Source organism: Notechis scutatus, chromosome 2, assembly GCF_049901735.1.
Source record: "Notechis scutatus isolate UNSWTSFEM ecotype Mainland chromosome 2, rNotScu1.2, whole genome shotgun sequence".
NCBI lineage: Eukaryota > Metazoa > Chordata > Lepidosauria > Squamata > Elapidae > Notechis > Notechis scutatus.
Window position 1 is genome coordinate 233,617,068 of NC_142010.1, and position 15,099 is coordinate 233,632,166.

Below are 15,099 nucleotides of genomic sequence, written 5' to 3' on the forward strand. Positions count from 1 at the left end.
TCTTTGGAAACATTGCTTACATGAATTAGACAGAACTCAGGAATAAAAGGACTAAAAATTAAGAAAGAATATAAACTCCAGTCATTTGCGGATGATATGGTTTTTTTCATAGAGGAACCAATTGAAACAGGTCAAGAACTATTGAAAGAGTTAGATCAATTTGGGGAAGTTGCAGGACTTAAAATCAATAGGGAAAAAAATGAAATTAATAACTAAAAATTTAACAGAAAAACAGAAATTAAAATGGCAAAGGATAATGGGATTACAAATAGTAAAAAAAGTTAAATACTTAGGCATTTGGTTGACGACTCAATGCAAAACCCTAATGGAAAATAATTATAATAAACTACTATAGCAAGTCAAAAAAGATTGAGAGATATGGGTCAAATTGCAAATCTCTTTACTAGGGAGGATTGCCAATATAAAAATGAGCATTCTGCCCAAATTTATTTACTTATTCCAAACAATACCAATAAAAAAACATAAAAATTACTTTGGGGAACTTAACAAGATAATCACCAAATTCATTTGGCAAGGGAAAAAACCGAGGATAAACCTAAAGGCAATGCAAGATATGAAGAGCAGGGGAGGTGTGGCACTCCCAAATTGGGAAATATACTATAGTGCAGCCTCCTTACTTTGAAAGAGTGGGTAAACCTATCGAACAAAAGAATCTTATTTCTAGAAAGCCACGACTTACAGAGGGGGTGGCATGCATTTTTATGGGACATTGGAAGAATCAAACAGAACTATTTCCACAGACATATAATTAGAGATTCCTTATTGGCTAATTGGAATAATAAAAAAAAACTTTATTTAAAAATCCCAATCTGGATCTCAACAATGGAGGCGATGATACATCCAAATAATCTAGATCTTAACAAAATGATAAAATACAAAGACCTTCTTGATGCGCAAGGAACTTTAAAATCATGGCAAGATCTCCAAGAACAAGGGCTACAAGTAGACCGGTGGGCTTACCTGCAAATTCAAAATAGATATAGTCAGGATAAGAAAATTTTTGGAATTTATGCTAAGTCACAACAATTAGATAAAATCCTATTAGGCCCAGATAAAAAAATATAACTAAATTTTATAATTATTTATTAGAGATAGAATTAGAAGAGGAAGTAGTCAAAGGCAACATGATAGCTTGGAGTAGAAACATAGGACATAGCATTACATTATTAGAATGGGAAAAGGTCTGGACAAGGAACAATAAAATCACAAAAGCAGCAACATATAAAGAAAATGCCTATAAAATGTTTTATAGATGGTATCTCTCGCCCTCGAGAATAGCGAAGATGTCTCCTAACGTGGATCCGAATTGCTGGAAATGTAAAAAAGAAACACGGAACATTCTTTCACATGTGGTGGTCCTGCACTGAAGCCCAAAGATACTGGCACAGAATAAAAAAAATGGTTAGAGGAAACAACGGTGGAGCAAATTGAATTAAAACCAGAATTCTTCTTACTGGGGATATTTAATAGACAAATTTCTAAAAATGTCAAATATATAATTCTTACTGCAGTCAGAATAACCTTTGCACAGTGTTGGAAACAAGCAGATATTCCAACAGAGGAAATGGTCATTCAGAAAATAACAGCCTGTGCAGAGATGGATAAATTAACCTTAGCACTTAAGGAAAAAGAAACATCAGAATATTATAAAAGCTGGGAATGCTGGTATGACTGGATAGAACAAAAATAGAAAATATATTAGTAAACACCGTAAAATGTAAAATAGGTAGTAATTATATACTCGCAATAAGATGTATTTGTAAATATGTCACCAATATTGATAACAAACAAGGAACCATAGACTGTCGAGAATAGAATTGCTAGTTTTTTTAATCGTTTTTTTTCTTTTTGTGTGTTGTATATGTGTTTGTTTGACATTTTAATTGTATAATTAATAAAGTTTTTTTTTTAAAAAAAGAGCTCAATTCAGTTTTTGTTTTTACAGTCTTAAATAATCTTATGTAGAGCAAATGGGAAATTTTCAACCCTTTTTAGCCAATTCATAGCCACAGTTTGTTTTGATTAAAATGCTGTTAGTAATCCCATCAAAAGTACAAATAACAGAGGTGACAATGAATTGCCTTGGAAGATTCCTCGTTTGATTATTATTAGCGTATGGAGTTGTTACATTGGCCAGACTATGGAATCGCACAAATAGTAGTTTAGTTGCTTGTTTACCAGCTCTGTCAGGTACACATTTGCACGCTTCCCACCACACAAGGCGAGCTAGTTTCACCAGAAAGAAAGACAAGTGGCTCTTCCTGCAGTATCATCCTAGGCTCCCTCCCTCCCCAGAGCTGCCTCACAAACAAGCACAATACCTGGGACGGTTCAGAAGGCAGGAATCTGACTGTCTGCAGAGTACCAGCTCATCTCCCCACTAAAGTGGTACCAATTCATCTACTCACATGGAATATGCTTTTGAACTGTAACGTGGACAGAAGCTGAGGTGAAAGATGGGAGCTCACCCTGACACACAGCGCTGGGACCCAAACTGCTGGAGCAGAAACCATCTTGAACATCATTAAGCCATTGAGCCTCTATTGCTGTGAAGAATATCAGAAACTACTTTGTATTTTTTTTTCTTACTTTTCCGTTTTTTAAAAAAACTTTTTTTCTTTCACTTCTTGCTTTCTTTTTGCTGTTTCCTTTTCTTTTTTCCTTAACTTTATATTAGTTTGCATTAGTTTTCTTTTTTAAAGACTTCAATAAAAATCATATTTTAAAAAGGAATTGTAATGATGATTTGATGACGATAATGCAAAATATTCTCCAGGATATTTGCAGGTGTGGAAACAGAGATTTTCATTATTTATCCTTAAATGTGAACTCTAGGCAGCTCCTTGCAGATAGGATCACCTTTAGGATTCTAGTAATCTACCATAAACTTATTACCTTGCTGGCTATTCGGGGGTCCAGAAATACATTTACCTGAAATAAATATTCTGCCTCAAATTCAGAGACATTTTGAAAATTCTGTCAGCTGTAGAAAATCAAAAGCCTATCCATTGTGAAGATGAGAAGCTATTTACTGTGTTGCAAGAAATTTTTACCCTAATCCCAATTTAAACCAATAAAGCCAAACAGTGAAACAACAATGCTTTGAAGTTTTATTGATTTGTGACCATAGTGTGTTCTTAAGACAAAATTTATATGTAAAGAAGCATTTTTATCAAACTATTTATGTACATCATCTTTCTGCTTACCTTATTAGGAACCACCCATAATTATTGGTATGTGTTTGCTTCTATCTCAGTAACTTATTTTAAAAACAAGGAGAAGTGTTTTTAATTTGTATATGGCCTGTGCTTCACATCACTTATTTTCTTTCCAGCAAGTGCTGTGCTTTTCTACTTGACAATTACTTCTAGCTTATTCAATTGAACACCTTAAATGTGGCTTTGGTTATGGTTGCTAATGCTTTCTGGTATAGAGGTCTGCAATGTTCATTCCCATTGAAATTATCCTCCTTCTATCTTCTGGGTTTTATCTTTTCCTGTGAGGAAATGGATAGGGTAGTCTATTTCAGAAGGTCTATTTCTTATTACTTGCTTTTATGCATCAAGACTTTCGGGGGCAAATTATTTATTAAAAGTATTTTTTTACTAAGTGTGACTTTTATATCATTGAAACTTACAACTCACTCTATTTCTATACTGTCTCAGTCTCACCCTGCCTATGGAAATCCACTTAATCCTGGTTAATTCACCTGGCTGTCAGCAGCTTGCGGCATTTTGGTGCCAGCCTTATATTTATTTAAATTAATTGTTACTCTTCCTGGACTCTTGTTCATTCGCTTTGCTGGCCTGAAAAGTTAGTGTGATTCTGATTTTGCAGTCACTGATATTTATGCTATTGATAGTTTAGAATGGTTACAAGGCTCTTCAGTTGGATAGTGCTAAATGATTGGACTGCAATATTACCATCAAAACAACAACACACCCCTTTTCAGCATCCAGCATGGCCCTTTGGAAAAAAAATTCTCAGTCCTCAGTTCTCCAGCTGTCACTCCTCTTCTGGAAAAAAATGAAAAGAAAATCAGAGAGTTACACTTTAACTACTTCATCCACTGGAACATCTCGACTCAGAATTTATACTTGTGTTAAGGCAGCTACTGTGACTTATTCAGGAAATCATGATTCAAGCAAATCATGGGGTAACATAATGCATTTGTTCAATCAGCCATATTTGTTATCTTTCCCTCTGTCTCTCGCACACAAACACACTGTACCCCCAGTATGGGCACACAAAGTTCCAGAATGTATTAATTGCTCCTCTCTCAGTGCATCAGATCAAAAATGTTCCTTCTGTTTACCACTTCAGTTTAGCTTTAAGTACTCATCCCTATTTAAATCGCATTCCTTCCATCTCAATTGGTATTTCAATGGGCTTGGAAAAAGCAAGGCTGAGGCACAGCTAGGCTGTGACGCCATGTCATTTAAGTGCTAGACAGACAATGTGCTTAGTGTAGGTCAGCTGGAAGGAAATGACAGTGATTTTAGCCCTTGGGCATCCATTTCAGAATGGAGGAAATTGAAATCCTGCTAGTGGAAATAACTTGAGAGTGGTCATACTAAGGTAGTATTTCTAGGCATAGTCATAACATTGACTGACCAACTGCATTGCTGGGCTGCACTATCTGGATTGTAAAAATCCAAACAGCCACTAGATGTTAGCAAAGAAAGATGGAAAATTCTAATATTTTGCTGCCAACTTGTGGCTGTTTAGAGTTTAGCAGCTTAGTCATAGGATGCCCCAGAAAGGTACAGATAGCATGAAACTTCACAATAGACTCTAAAAGTCAGAGCTTTTCCCTACCTTTCAGCAGTTTCCTGATTTTCTTTCACACACAGATTGAAATTGCACTCCATGCTGAAAGGCAACAATTCAGTTGCCTTCTCTCATTGGTTCTTTTATTCAGAATATTCCCGTGATTTTGATTACAAAAGGATTACAAATAACTTAAAAGGGGCTCACAAATTCTGTAATCAGGCTTGCAAAAGGGGAACCCTGTCAAAATTTGCTAAGGGCTTTGTACCCCAGCTTACCTCCGGAAGCCCACAATGGGTTACTGAAGTCTGAGAAATTTGTGATACACAAATTAGATTTTTCAAAGTAAGTACAGCAAGTGGCATGTTGAACTAGTGAAATTATTGTTTCTGTGTTGGATGCTGGTGAATGGGAGTATAGGCATTTGTATCTACAGTGGTGCCAAACATGATTAGTGACATCAAGATGCAAAGCCTGCCCTGCCATACTTGTATTAATGATGTCACACTTAAATATGGAAGGAACATTGCAACATACATTTTGTTACTTTTTACTCTTGTAGATACCTTTTGGGGGATCAAATGTTATTGCATCTTCAATTTTTTTAGTTTTCTTTTTGTTTGGGTTTTTTGTTTACTTTCCCCCCAATTTTTATTTTTTATTTACTTTTGTTTGTGTTATTATAAAATACCTTGTACTTCTGATTTTTTCCCCCAAAATTCCCACTGATTTCCCCCAAAGTAAAATATATCTGCAGATATAGGCAGTTGTCCTGAGAAATAAAATGTTTATGTTGGCCTGGGGCCCCACTGGGGGATCAGCATGATGGAACTGGTTGATCGCGTAAGAAGAGATCCCACCGCTCCACATTCTGCCCCACTTTCCCCATGTGCCCTTAGATCTTAATCTTTGGTTTTATTTATGTTGTAATAATGTAGATATATTTTTGATTACTGTAAGCCACGCAGTTATCTTATGGTAAGACAGGCAGTCAATACATTTTATAAATAACAACACATAAAATATGGCAATATAGTAACAACAACATCACAAATGTTCCATTACTTACTTTATGAAAAGAAACTACTCATCATGTGATAGGTTTTTTTGGCTCAGATGTACAAAGAACTTGACTGACCTAAAGTATTATATACCTAGAATGGAACAAAAGAGACCCCACATATTATTCCAATCAGACTTTGGATCAGCATACAGAACAATGTTGAAAAAACTAACTTTAAGATGTGTGAACTAACTGGGGAATTCTGGAAATTGAAGTCCACCCATTTAGTTACCAAGTTGAAAAAACATTAGTAGACATTAGACCCAAGAACAGTCCCCCCCCCAAAAGCCATCACTCTGCTAAACAAATAATTCCCTCAACACTGTTCAACTATTTACAAAGTCTGCACTTCTATTACTGTTAATCTTCTCATCACTCCTTATCACCCATCCCCTCCCACTTGTGATTGTAACTTTGTCGCTTGTATCCTTACAATTTATATTGACTGTTTCCTAGTATGATTTGATTGCTTATTGTACCCTATGGCTATTATTAAGTGTTGTACCTGATGATTCTTGGCTCTTGATGAATATATCTTTTCTTTTATGTATACTGAGAGCATTTACACCAAGACAAATTCCTTGTGCGTCCCAATCACACTTGGCCAATAAAGAATTCTATTCTATTCTATATTCTATTAGTATATAGAGTGACTGCAAAAACTGATTGTTTTCAATGTCACCCCACACAAACCTGTTTATTTCCTTCCTAGTTTTTCAGCAAGTGCAGGATCTGTTAGGAATATAAGTCACCTAACAGGTATTTGGGTTAGAAATATATAAACCAGGATAAACATTTTAAAACTGTAACTTTAAGAAACTGCAAAACTGTAATTGGGTGTGGTTTCTCAAACAGCCATAAGATGGAGCCAGAAACCTGGGTTGTTTAGTCTGAGTCTCAGAAGAGAGTCTGAGTGATTATCTCTGTTTCCTTCTGTTGGAAAATATTGCTGTTGCTCCATTTCTTCTAATTGACTGATATTACTGGATTTAATGTAAGTCTGATACTGAACTGTTTTTGACACTGGAATTTGATATTTGGATTATCCCTGGATTGAAAACTGACTGATTTAACTTGTGAATGACTTTGGATTGCTTATTTTGGACTTTGCTTAAATCTTTCTGGAAGTAAAAACCCACATTTACTGTACAGTGTATCTGTGTACTGTGTGTGTATTATCCAAACACTTCTCTCAAATACGTCTCCCTGTATGCGCTCATTCTCCCAACGGGGAATTACCTCAACAGGATCTACTCGTTTTTTCGATCAGCCAAATCTCTAAGGAACTAGTCTCTTGATTTTTAGCCTGGTGGCTTAACCACTAGACCGAACTGGCTCTTACTCTGCAAGACGCTTATACCTCGGATCGAAACGAGACCCACCTAACAGGATCAGCAACTGGAATTATCGTTCCACCTGCAAGCACCCTATAATTCCCAGCCCACTGGCGGAAACGTCATGAGACAGAAGACTGGGCTGCAGCCTCCCACTCTGCCAGCGTCCAGCGCTGAACTGCAATGGGAGCTGCGAAAAGCATGGGGGCAAAAATTGAGTTAGTACGCATGCGCAGAGTCCGGGTTGCCTCACAGCATCGCCGCTGCCTGTTTTTTTCCTTTCCGGCGGCCATCTTGGTTCCCTCCGCGTGCGGCTCTCAGGGTCGGCGCTTCCCTCCTGCGGCTTTTCCTGCTCGCTTGCCGGGACCCGCCCGTTTCGTCCCGCAAAGGTACGGCAAGACACCCCCCCCGGCCCCCCAGGAGGAAAGTGGGAGGGAGACAGAAAAAACAGTCGCAGGTGGCAGTCGAGATCCGTTTCTGGGACAGCCCTTGTGGGCCCCTCTTGAGTCGGGAAGACGCCCGGGGCCTTGAGCGCGTAGTGAATCCCGGTGCAGCCTCCGGAAGTGGCCGCCTGATTTCGGTCGCTCCGCAGCCGTCGGCACTTGGGGGAGCGGACGTTGCCTTCTCTCATGAGGAAGAGCAGTTGCTCGTAGGCTGAGCCGAGCAAGGCCGGGGCGTGGAGGGCGGAGGTCCTTTGAGGGTCCCTTTTAATCCCGCCGGCCCCGAAGCGGTGCGGCTCTACTCGTTTTAACCTTCCCGTTTGCCTTTTTTGTTTTTTTTGCCTTAGATGAAAGAAACGATCATGAATCAAGAGAAATTAGCTAAACTGCAGGCCCAAGTGCGCATCGGTGGGAAGGTAAGACGGGCTGCGTCCCATTTCTCGTCCCTCTTTAACCTCGCACGAAATTAGGATCTTAACCGTGGCCATTTTTGGGGGGTGGGGGGGCTTGCGGTGCCTTCGCCCGCAAAACCAGATTACATCTGGCTTTCATGGATTAAATCTTTTTTTCCTTTCATGGTTCGTTTAAGGCGTGACTTTGTAACTGGTTTGGAGGGGCGAGCTGCGAGATGAACCTCGCCTGGGTGGTCTAGTGTTACGCAGATCTGTTAGAAAAGCATCTCGTGAAAGTTATGCACAGAAAGTGTTTTTATCTTTTTATTTTTATTTTATTAGAAAAACTATTAAACGTTAAAAAGATACATGTTTTTAGATAGGCCTCATTTTTATGTGATGACATTGTTAGGTAGGTGAACAAGTAAATCGTAGCTGGTTGATAAGTTTTCTAAAATCATGTACGGTCTGGCTAAGTGAGGACAGATCTGGTTAATACTCGAGTGAAAGACCACCAGAAAAATAGCAAGAGTTGTAGGTTGGGCTATAAAATTAAAAAAAAAAAAGATATCCCAGAAAGAACACAGCGTCCACCATTTTCACATTGTTGCTACTAAAACTGTAATTATAAGGAGCCATTTTTGAGGCGAGGTGTTTGAGGAGACTGTTCCTAAACTGGCATAGCCATTAAATTCATTGGTAAAGAAAAAGGAACTAAGGCCATTTTGTTTTGGAGAAAAACTAGGTACATTTAGAAGCAAATGCAATGTACTTATGTCTTCATTGGTTTAATCAAACACTGAATTGAAAACTCTTCTAAAGAAAAGCATTACATTCACCATACTGTACTTTGCATGTGGTTATATTTGAGTTGATGTTAGTGCTGCTAATGAAAAGGGATGTTTTCATGTTATAACCACAATTATTAGTATCTGATAAATATGCTTTTATTTCTGGCAATTTGTGAAAATAACCTGATAAAGATTATTTGCTAGCAATACATAATGTACTAAAGATATACCGTGTTTCTCATATAATAAGGCCGGGTCTTCTTCTTTTTTTGAGCCCCGAAAAAATGGCTAGGCCGTCTTATTGGGGGGTGACTTAATTCCTCACCCTGCATCGGCGGGCGGGTGGCGACGGCTTGGACTGACCTCGGCGTTGGTGGGGCACTTCATATCGGGAGACCTTCCTCCACTGTTGCTTTCCCTTCTGCCGCCGCATTTGGCGCAGCCACACAGGGCTGGCCAGGGCTCTTCCCTGCAACTGGAGCCCAGGAGAGACACTCGGTTTCAGGCGCTCCTGTCTTTGCCTTCGAACGATGCCCAGGAAGGTGGCGACAGGAGCGCCTGAAGCCAAGTGTCTCTGCCGGGCTCCAGTTGTAGGGAGGAGCCCTGGCCGGCCCTGCATGGCTGCACCAAATGCCGTGGCGATGCTCCAAACGCCGCGGCGGCACGGGGATTAGGGAAAGCAACGGTGATGGAAGGTCTCTCGATACGAAGTGCCTCACCGACGCCGAGGTCAACGCATGCAGCACCATACCCGGGTGTGCAGCAAAAGTACTTGGCGACAGTAGGGAGGTTGGTGGCGAGGCATGGCTGCCCACGGGGTGCTCCTAACGGCAAGCCCCCCACCCTTCCCCCCCCATATTGCATGTTTTAAAATAGGCTTAATTTGGGAGGAGGGGCTTAATTTCATTTCATGCCTATAAAACATGCTGGGACATCCTATTGGGGGAGGCCGTATTGTTGGAGAAACACAGTATATTGTAAGCTAGTAAATTGAACAGTTGGGTGTAGTTAGTAGTCCAGTGGAAGTTCCCTAAGATACTAAGGCTTTAGGCTGAAAAGTCTAGAAACATCTTAGAAGAAGGCAGTAATGAATCACATACTGTTACTAAGAAAACTCTGGACATTTTTTGAGGACTTCAGGAGTTGGGTTTATGTTAACACAGACTTTATCTTTTTATGCTACATGTTCCTAAAGTAAAGATTTAACAAATTCAGTAAGACTTTTTCCATCAGACAGATTGCTAAACCAATGGCACACCACCACTGCTCTGGAATATAGTCTTGTGGCTACTTATTTGGAAGAAAGCCTATAAATTAATTATATGGCTGTCTTGCATAGATACCACATGGTATTCTGTTCAAAGATTAAACATGGTCTGTGTACAAAATGGTGTGTATTATACCTTTCTGATACCATCAGTATTAGATTCACTGTGCATAAGAAACCTATCTTTAATTAAGGGTGGAGTCTGGAATTTCAGGTCCCAGCAAGTTTACAGCTGGAACATATAATTTTCATCATATACACTAAATGGTATTAAGCGTAAAGCAGTATAGTTTTTGCACTGAAAATAATGATGTCTTAGCCTGTGAATTTAGTTGATTCAATTGAATTAAACTCTTCATGTTTTCAGAGTATGGTATAGTACTGAAGGTATTGGGTTCATACTCTTAGCTAGGAAGCTTATTGAGCAGCATTCCAATCTTTCAGTCCAATCTATACCTCATGGGTCATTATTGTTCATAAAATTAGGAGAAAAATTGCTACTGTATATTTGTCACTTTATCCTGGTTGATTAATTGGCACCCATCATTTGTAAAACACTTCAGAATTACTCAATTAGAATTATTTTTTCTGCATATACAAGTAGCTGTGCTACTTGTACAAAAATGTGGAAATCCATTTCCATGAAGAATAATCGATGTGATTCAAAAAAAGGACTCTTAAAACGTTGACTCACCATTCAGCAGTCATTAAACCCACTGACTTAAAATACAATTCCAATCTAGCATGTTTTATATTTTTCCTTTTTTTTTTTGTTTAGTCCTCATGGCCTCCTGACAGAATTTCACTCACAATTTTTTCCTTCAAAGAGAAAGTGAACTTTGGAGGATGTTTTGTGGAAAGGGGCTTTTTTTTGGTTTGATTTATTGTATATAATATATGTCACCTTCTAGTAATGAAAGACTGATGGGTGCAACAGTATCTGCTTTCATTTTCTTCACAGATGCTTTGTATGTTTGCCTATGAAAACTGAATTACTTAAAGAAAACAGGGTATAAACTGCCAAAAGTATTTAACAATGTTTCAGATCTTACTGTTTCTTCTGTTAGAAGTTATTGAACTCTTTAGATATATCTGTGCTACTAATGTTCATGTTAATTCTCTGAAAAATATATTTTCAGCATTTGGAATATAAGTATAATGAATAATATGTATAAGTCTGTTTTCAGCTAATTTTATTGAATTTGCTTCATTCTTGTTTATCAGTGGAATTGCTTAGCTTTAGTGCTTAATGCATCCAGAGATAGAATTAGGCTGCCTGACATTTACGTGCTATGCATAAGTGTTTAAAGACAACATTTTGAAGACTTTAAAATGTACTTTTTATCTGTAGGGTACTGCTCGTAGAAAGAAGAAGGTAGTTCACAGAACAGCTACAGCAGATGACAAGAAACTTCAGTTTTCCTTAAAGAAATTGGGAGTAAATAACATATCTGGGATTGAAGAGGTAACAGCTTTTTCTTTCAGTGCTTATAAAGACTTGACAAAATGCTGCTTTTAAGAAAATAGAGTTAGTAGGAAATGGGTGAAATGGAGTGCATTCATATAAAAATGTATTGGTACAATTAATAGATATTTTTCATGTATTATAGGTCAACATGTTCACCAACCAAGGCACTGTAATTCACTTCAACAATCCTAAAGTTCAAGCCTCACTAGCTGCTAACACTTTTACAATCACAGGCCATGCTGAGACAAAACAGCTGACTGAAATGTTGCCTAGCATTTTAAATCAGCTTGGTGCTGATAGTCTGACAAGCCTGAGAAGACTGGCAGAAGCTCTACCAAAACAATGTAAGTAAAGACCCACTATAATTAAGAATGAATATTCTGGAAGCATTTCTATTAAGTACCTAGATACATAAAGGCTTGTGGTCTTTATGAAAAAGATGCTAAATTTGGGTTTCCATGGGAATGCATTCTTAATTAGAACTTAATATATTGTTCGTTATTTTCACTTGATAACCAGATTGAAGAAGACATGATAAACAGGAGATCTTTTTGACAAATGGATAAAAGATCTATATTAAAAGTATATTCTGGATGCTGAGTTATGCAGAGAAGATTTGAGATAAAGTTTTTGTATAATTACAGGCTGGGGCCACAAAGACTTCACAATAGGTGTAGAGTTAGTGCTGCAGGGATTATAATAGCATAAGAAGAATGGATAAAAATCAGGTTTTTGGAGGAATTGTGCTTTTAAAAATAAAGTGGGTGCATTCATCTTAGTAGACAATAGGATTATTTTCTTATTCCACTAAAAAAAAACCTTTATTGTGACTTGGATGTAAATCAAAGCAGGAAGGCACAAATTTTGCCCACAAGTGTAACTGCATCTTCATGCTTGTAATAGAAAATAGGCAAAAATTGTTGCCTAGTAATTAGAAAAATGATTCAGTGTGTCATGCAAAAAAGTATTACCTGGAATTTTAGATAATTCAAATGTCTTTCATGTCCTCTTCCAAAGAGTGGAATAGAAAAGACTGATGATAACTCTGTTCCTCTACTGACAAGACATTTTTAATGACTTGAGAAAACTGCAAGTACATTTTTTCTTAGTTCCTGAACAAAAGAGGAATTTTAACATCTTCCCTTGACTAATTAGTATGAATAGCCAGATTTTCTGCATATGAAGAAACTGGTTGAAAATATCTGGTGTACTTTTTCAAGGCTAAAAGAAGATAGAAATTGGTTGAAAAATATTACAAGTTATGATCTCAAATACAACATTGAAATCAGAAGTGCTTTTGATTTTACCTTGGGAGCAGTCAATATTTTTTCTAGCTTGAATAATGTTGGACTGATTCTTCCTTATTTTATTACGTGCAATTTTGGACTCCTTGCCAAAAAGCAAACAATATATGCGTGAGATCTTAAATTATTTTGAAAAATGGCAGACAACAAAATTCTAGACATACTTTGGGTGGCCTATTCCTGTATTAAATATATTACATTCACAAATGTGTCTGTTTGGAAGTGCCATTGAATTCAGTAAGACTCATTCTGAGGCAAGTGAGTAAGAGACATTGTGATAGAAAGTTAAAACATTAGATGCTTCATCCGTGTTTTAATATGTGATTTCAGCTGTGGATGGGAAAGCACCTCTTGCTACTGGAGAAGATGATGATGACGAAGTTCCAGGTAAAAATTGTTAGCCTCATTTATTTTTAAGGTCAGGATTTGAAAAGATTTGTGTTCTTACCACTTTATCTGGAAGTATTTTTCGCCCAATTTTTGTTATGTCCAGAAGTGGAATATGGATTAGACTTCTGGTGTATATACGTAACCCTCATGTTACAACAGAAGTTGGGACTGGAATTTCCATTGCCAAATGATGCAGTTGTAAAGTGCAAAGTTACCCGTATGATACTTAGGCACAACAGTTCAGGCATCCCTGATTGCTGCTGTTAAATGTATTGCCCTGGGTTGTCAGGCAAGGACATCACATGATTACTTTTGTGATTTCCTTTCAGCTTCAAATACTGAATTTGAAACAAGTATTTAAACATTAGTACCTCACAGGAATAACTGATAAGTACAGTAGACATCAACGCAGTAATGTTCACAAGTGAACATTCGCTTGCTGGAACCTGGGAACGGTCATAGATGGTAGCCATATGATTGTGGAATTCTGTGTCACAATTGTGAATAGGCACTGAATGCTTGGCTGCAGTTGCACGATCATGGGGACATTTCAACAGCTGCAACTCATGGACAGGCCTCTTGGTCAGTGTTGTTATAACTTTGAATGAATAGATGTAACCGAAGGACTGCAATTGATCAAAAATAGTTGCATTACAATGCATTGCTTCCCCCAGATCAGTTGTGTAAGTATATGAGGTAGAGATAGTTGTATAGTTATGCAGGAAGCTTTAATACTTAAAGCCCTCTGACAGATATACAATTCTAAAATGCTTTAGATGTTAGCATAAAGCACAGGACTTTTTCCACTGGGAAAAAAAAAACCTCATTCCATTTTTTTTCCTTTGCAGATCTCGTGGAGAACTTTGATGAGGCTTCCAAAAATGAAGCAAATTGAATTGTCACGTTCAGTAAAACTTGAAAATTATGTGGAGCTGCTATTTTATATTGTGACTTTTACTTGTAATATTTTGTACTGATCTTAGTCTTAAGATCTGTAATATTTGGAAACTCAATTCAATGCAGCTCTCTTCAGTTGTTAATGCACAGTGCAAATGGGCTGGAAGCGCAAAAAATGGAAAAGTACTAAGTCCAAAAGCTAATAAAGACTAAATTTTAGGCAAATACTTTATTAGTATTTTTGTATACAATTAAAACAATCACTTGTGGATAGTAGTGGGAAATGAAGGTTCTTGGCTTTAAATTTTATTTTGATAAAAACCTAAAATCTTCCATAGCCACCTCTTTTGCATTACCTATTATTTATGCTAACATATAATAAAATGGATTTAAGTTCACAATTAGATTATTGATGGTGGTTCAGCTTTTATCTGGATAAAAGACAGGTTAGATTACTCAGTTATAGATAGGCTGGCACTAACCTTTTATTTAAAGGTTTCATGGTTGGCTTAATCTTCATTGGGTCTCCCCTTGATATATTGGACTTCAACTCTTCAAGTTCTTAACAGTAGGACATCTTTATTAGCTGAGAATTATACAAGAAATCTGATATTGAGGAGCCTAAAATGGAGAAGGCAAACTTAAAAGGATGTTATTTAATATAAAAAAATTCCTTTGTTTATTTAAATGAATATGTATGCATGATCTTTGCTAACATATCTATACAGTGTGGACAATGCAGAATAATAAGATCACATGGCTTCAGAAGAGCCTAAAGGCATTTACAATAGACTTTCAAATAATAAAGGAAAAAATCTTTTGAGTTGCTGAGATTTTAGTGATAGGGTGATTTTTTTTTTAGTTTATTCTTTACAGCAATTGTTTGCCATTCTCCTTTCCGTGTGGAAGTTAATATAAATAATTGTTCAAAATAACTACACATCGATAAAACTACCATTAGG

The 15,099-nt window shown here is 37.4% G+C and overlaps 1 protein-coding gene and 1 long non-coding RNA gene across 4 annotated transcripts; one reads left to right on the plus strand and one right to left on the minus strand.

The window, feature by feature from the left end:
• Positions 1-847: 847 nt before the first annotated feature.
• Positions 848-3,997, minus strand: LOC148132551 (uncharacterized). Its single transcript, XR_015748165.1, has 4 exons — positions 3,945-3,997; positions 2,430-2,567; positions 1,288-1,400; positions 848-981 (listed from the first exon to the last, which is right to left on the minus strand). It is a non-coding gene; the product is annotated as an uncharacterized LOC148132551 (long non-coding RNA).
• A 3,469-nt stretch (positions 3,998-7,466) lies between these two features.
• Positions 7,467-14,362, plus strand: BTF3 (basic transcription factor 3). Of its 3 annotated transcripts, none has more exons than XM_026670631.2 (6): positions 7,467-7,577; positions 7,976-8,044; positions 11,430-11,543; positions 11,689-11,890; positions 13,181-13,237; positions 14,089-14,362. In XM_026670631.2, the coding sequence occupies exons 2-6, from the start codon at positions 7,976-7,978 to the stop codon at positions 14,133-14,135; spliced, it is 489 nt and encodes a 162-aa protein (XP_026526416.1). In that variant the 5' UTR covers positions 7,467-7,577; the 3' UTR covers positions 14,136-14,362. The 3 variants fall into 3 exon arrangements, with proteins under 3 accessions (XP_026526416.1, XP_087814392.1, XP_087814391.1); XM_087958265.1 differs by lacking the exon at positions 7,467-7,577 and adding an exon at positions 7,767-7,837; XM_087958266.1 differs by lacking the exon at positions 7,976-8,044.
• The last annotated feature ends 737 nt before the right edge of the window (positions 14,363-15,099 follow it).

Bases quoted from the DNA above. Each gene is read 5' to 3' on its own strand.
- BTF3 (XM_026670631.2), top strand. From the start codon at position 7,976: ATGAAAGAAACGATCATGAATCAAGAGAAATTAGCTAAACTGCAGGCC. The intron at 11,891-13,180 runs GTAAGTAAAGAC...ATGTGATTTCAG, and splicing joins AGAAGCTCTACCAAAACAAT to CTGTGGATGGGAAAGCACCT. The intron at 13,238-14,088 runs GTAAAAATTGTT...TTTCCTTTGCAG, and splicing joins TGATGATGACGAAGTTCCAG to ATCTCGTGGAGAACTTTGAT.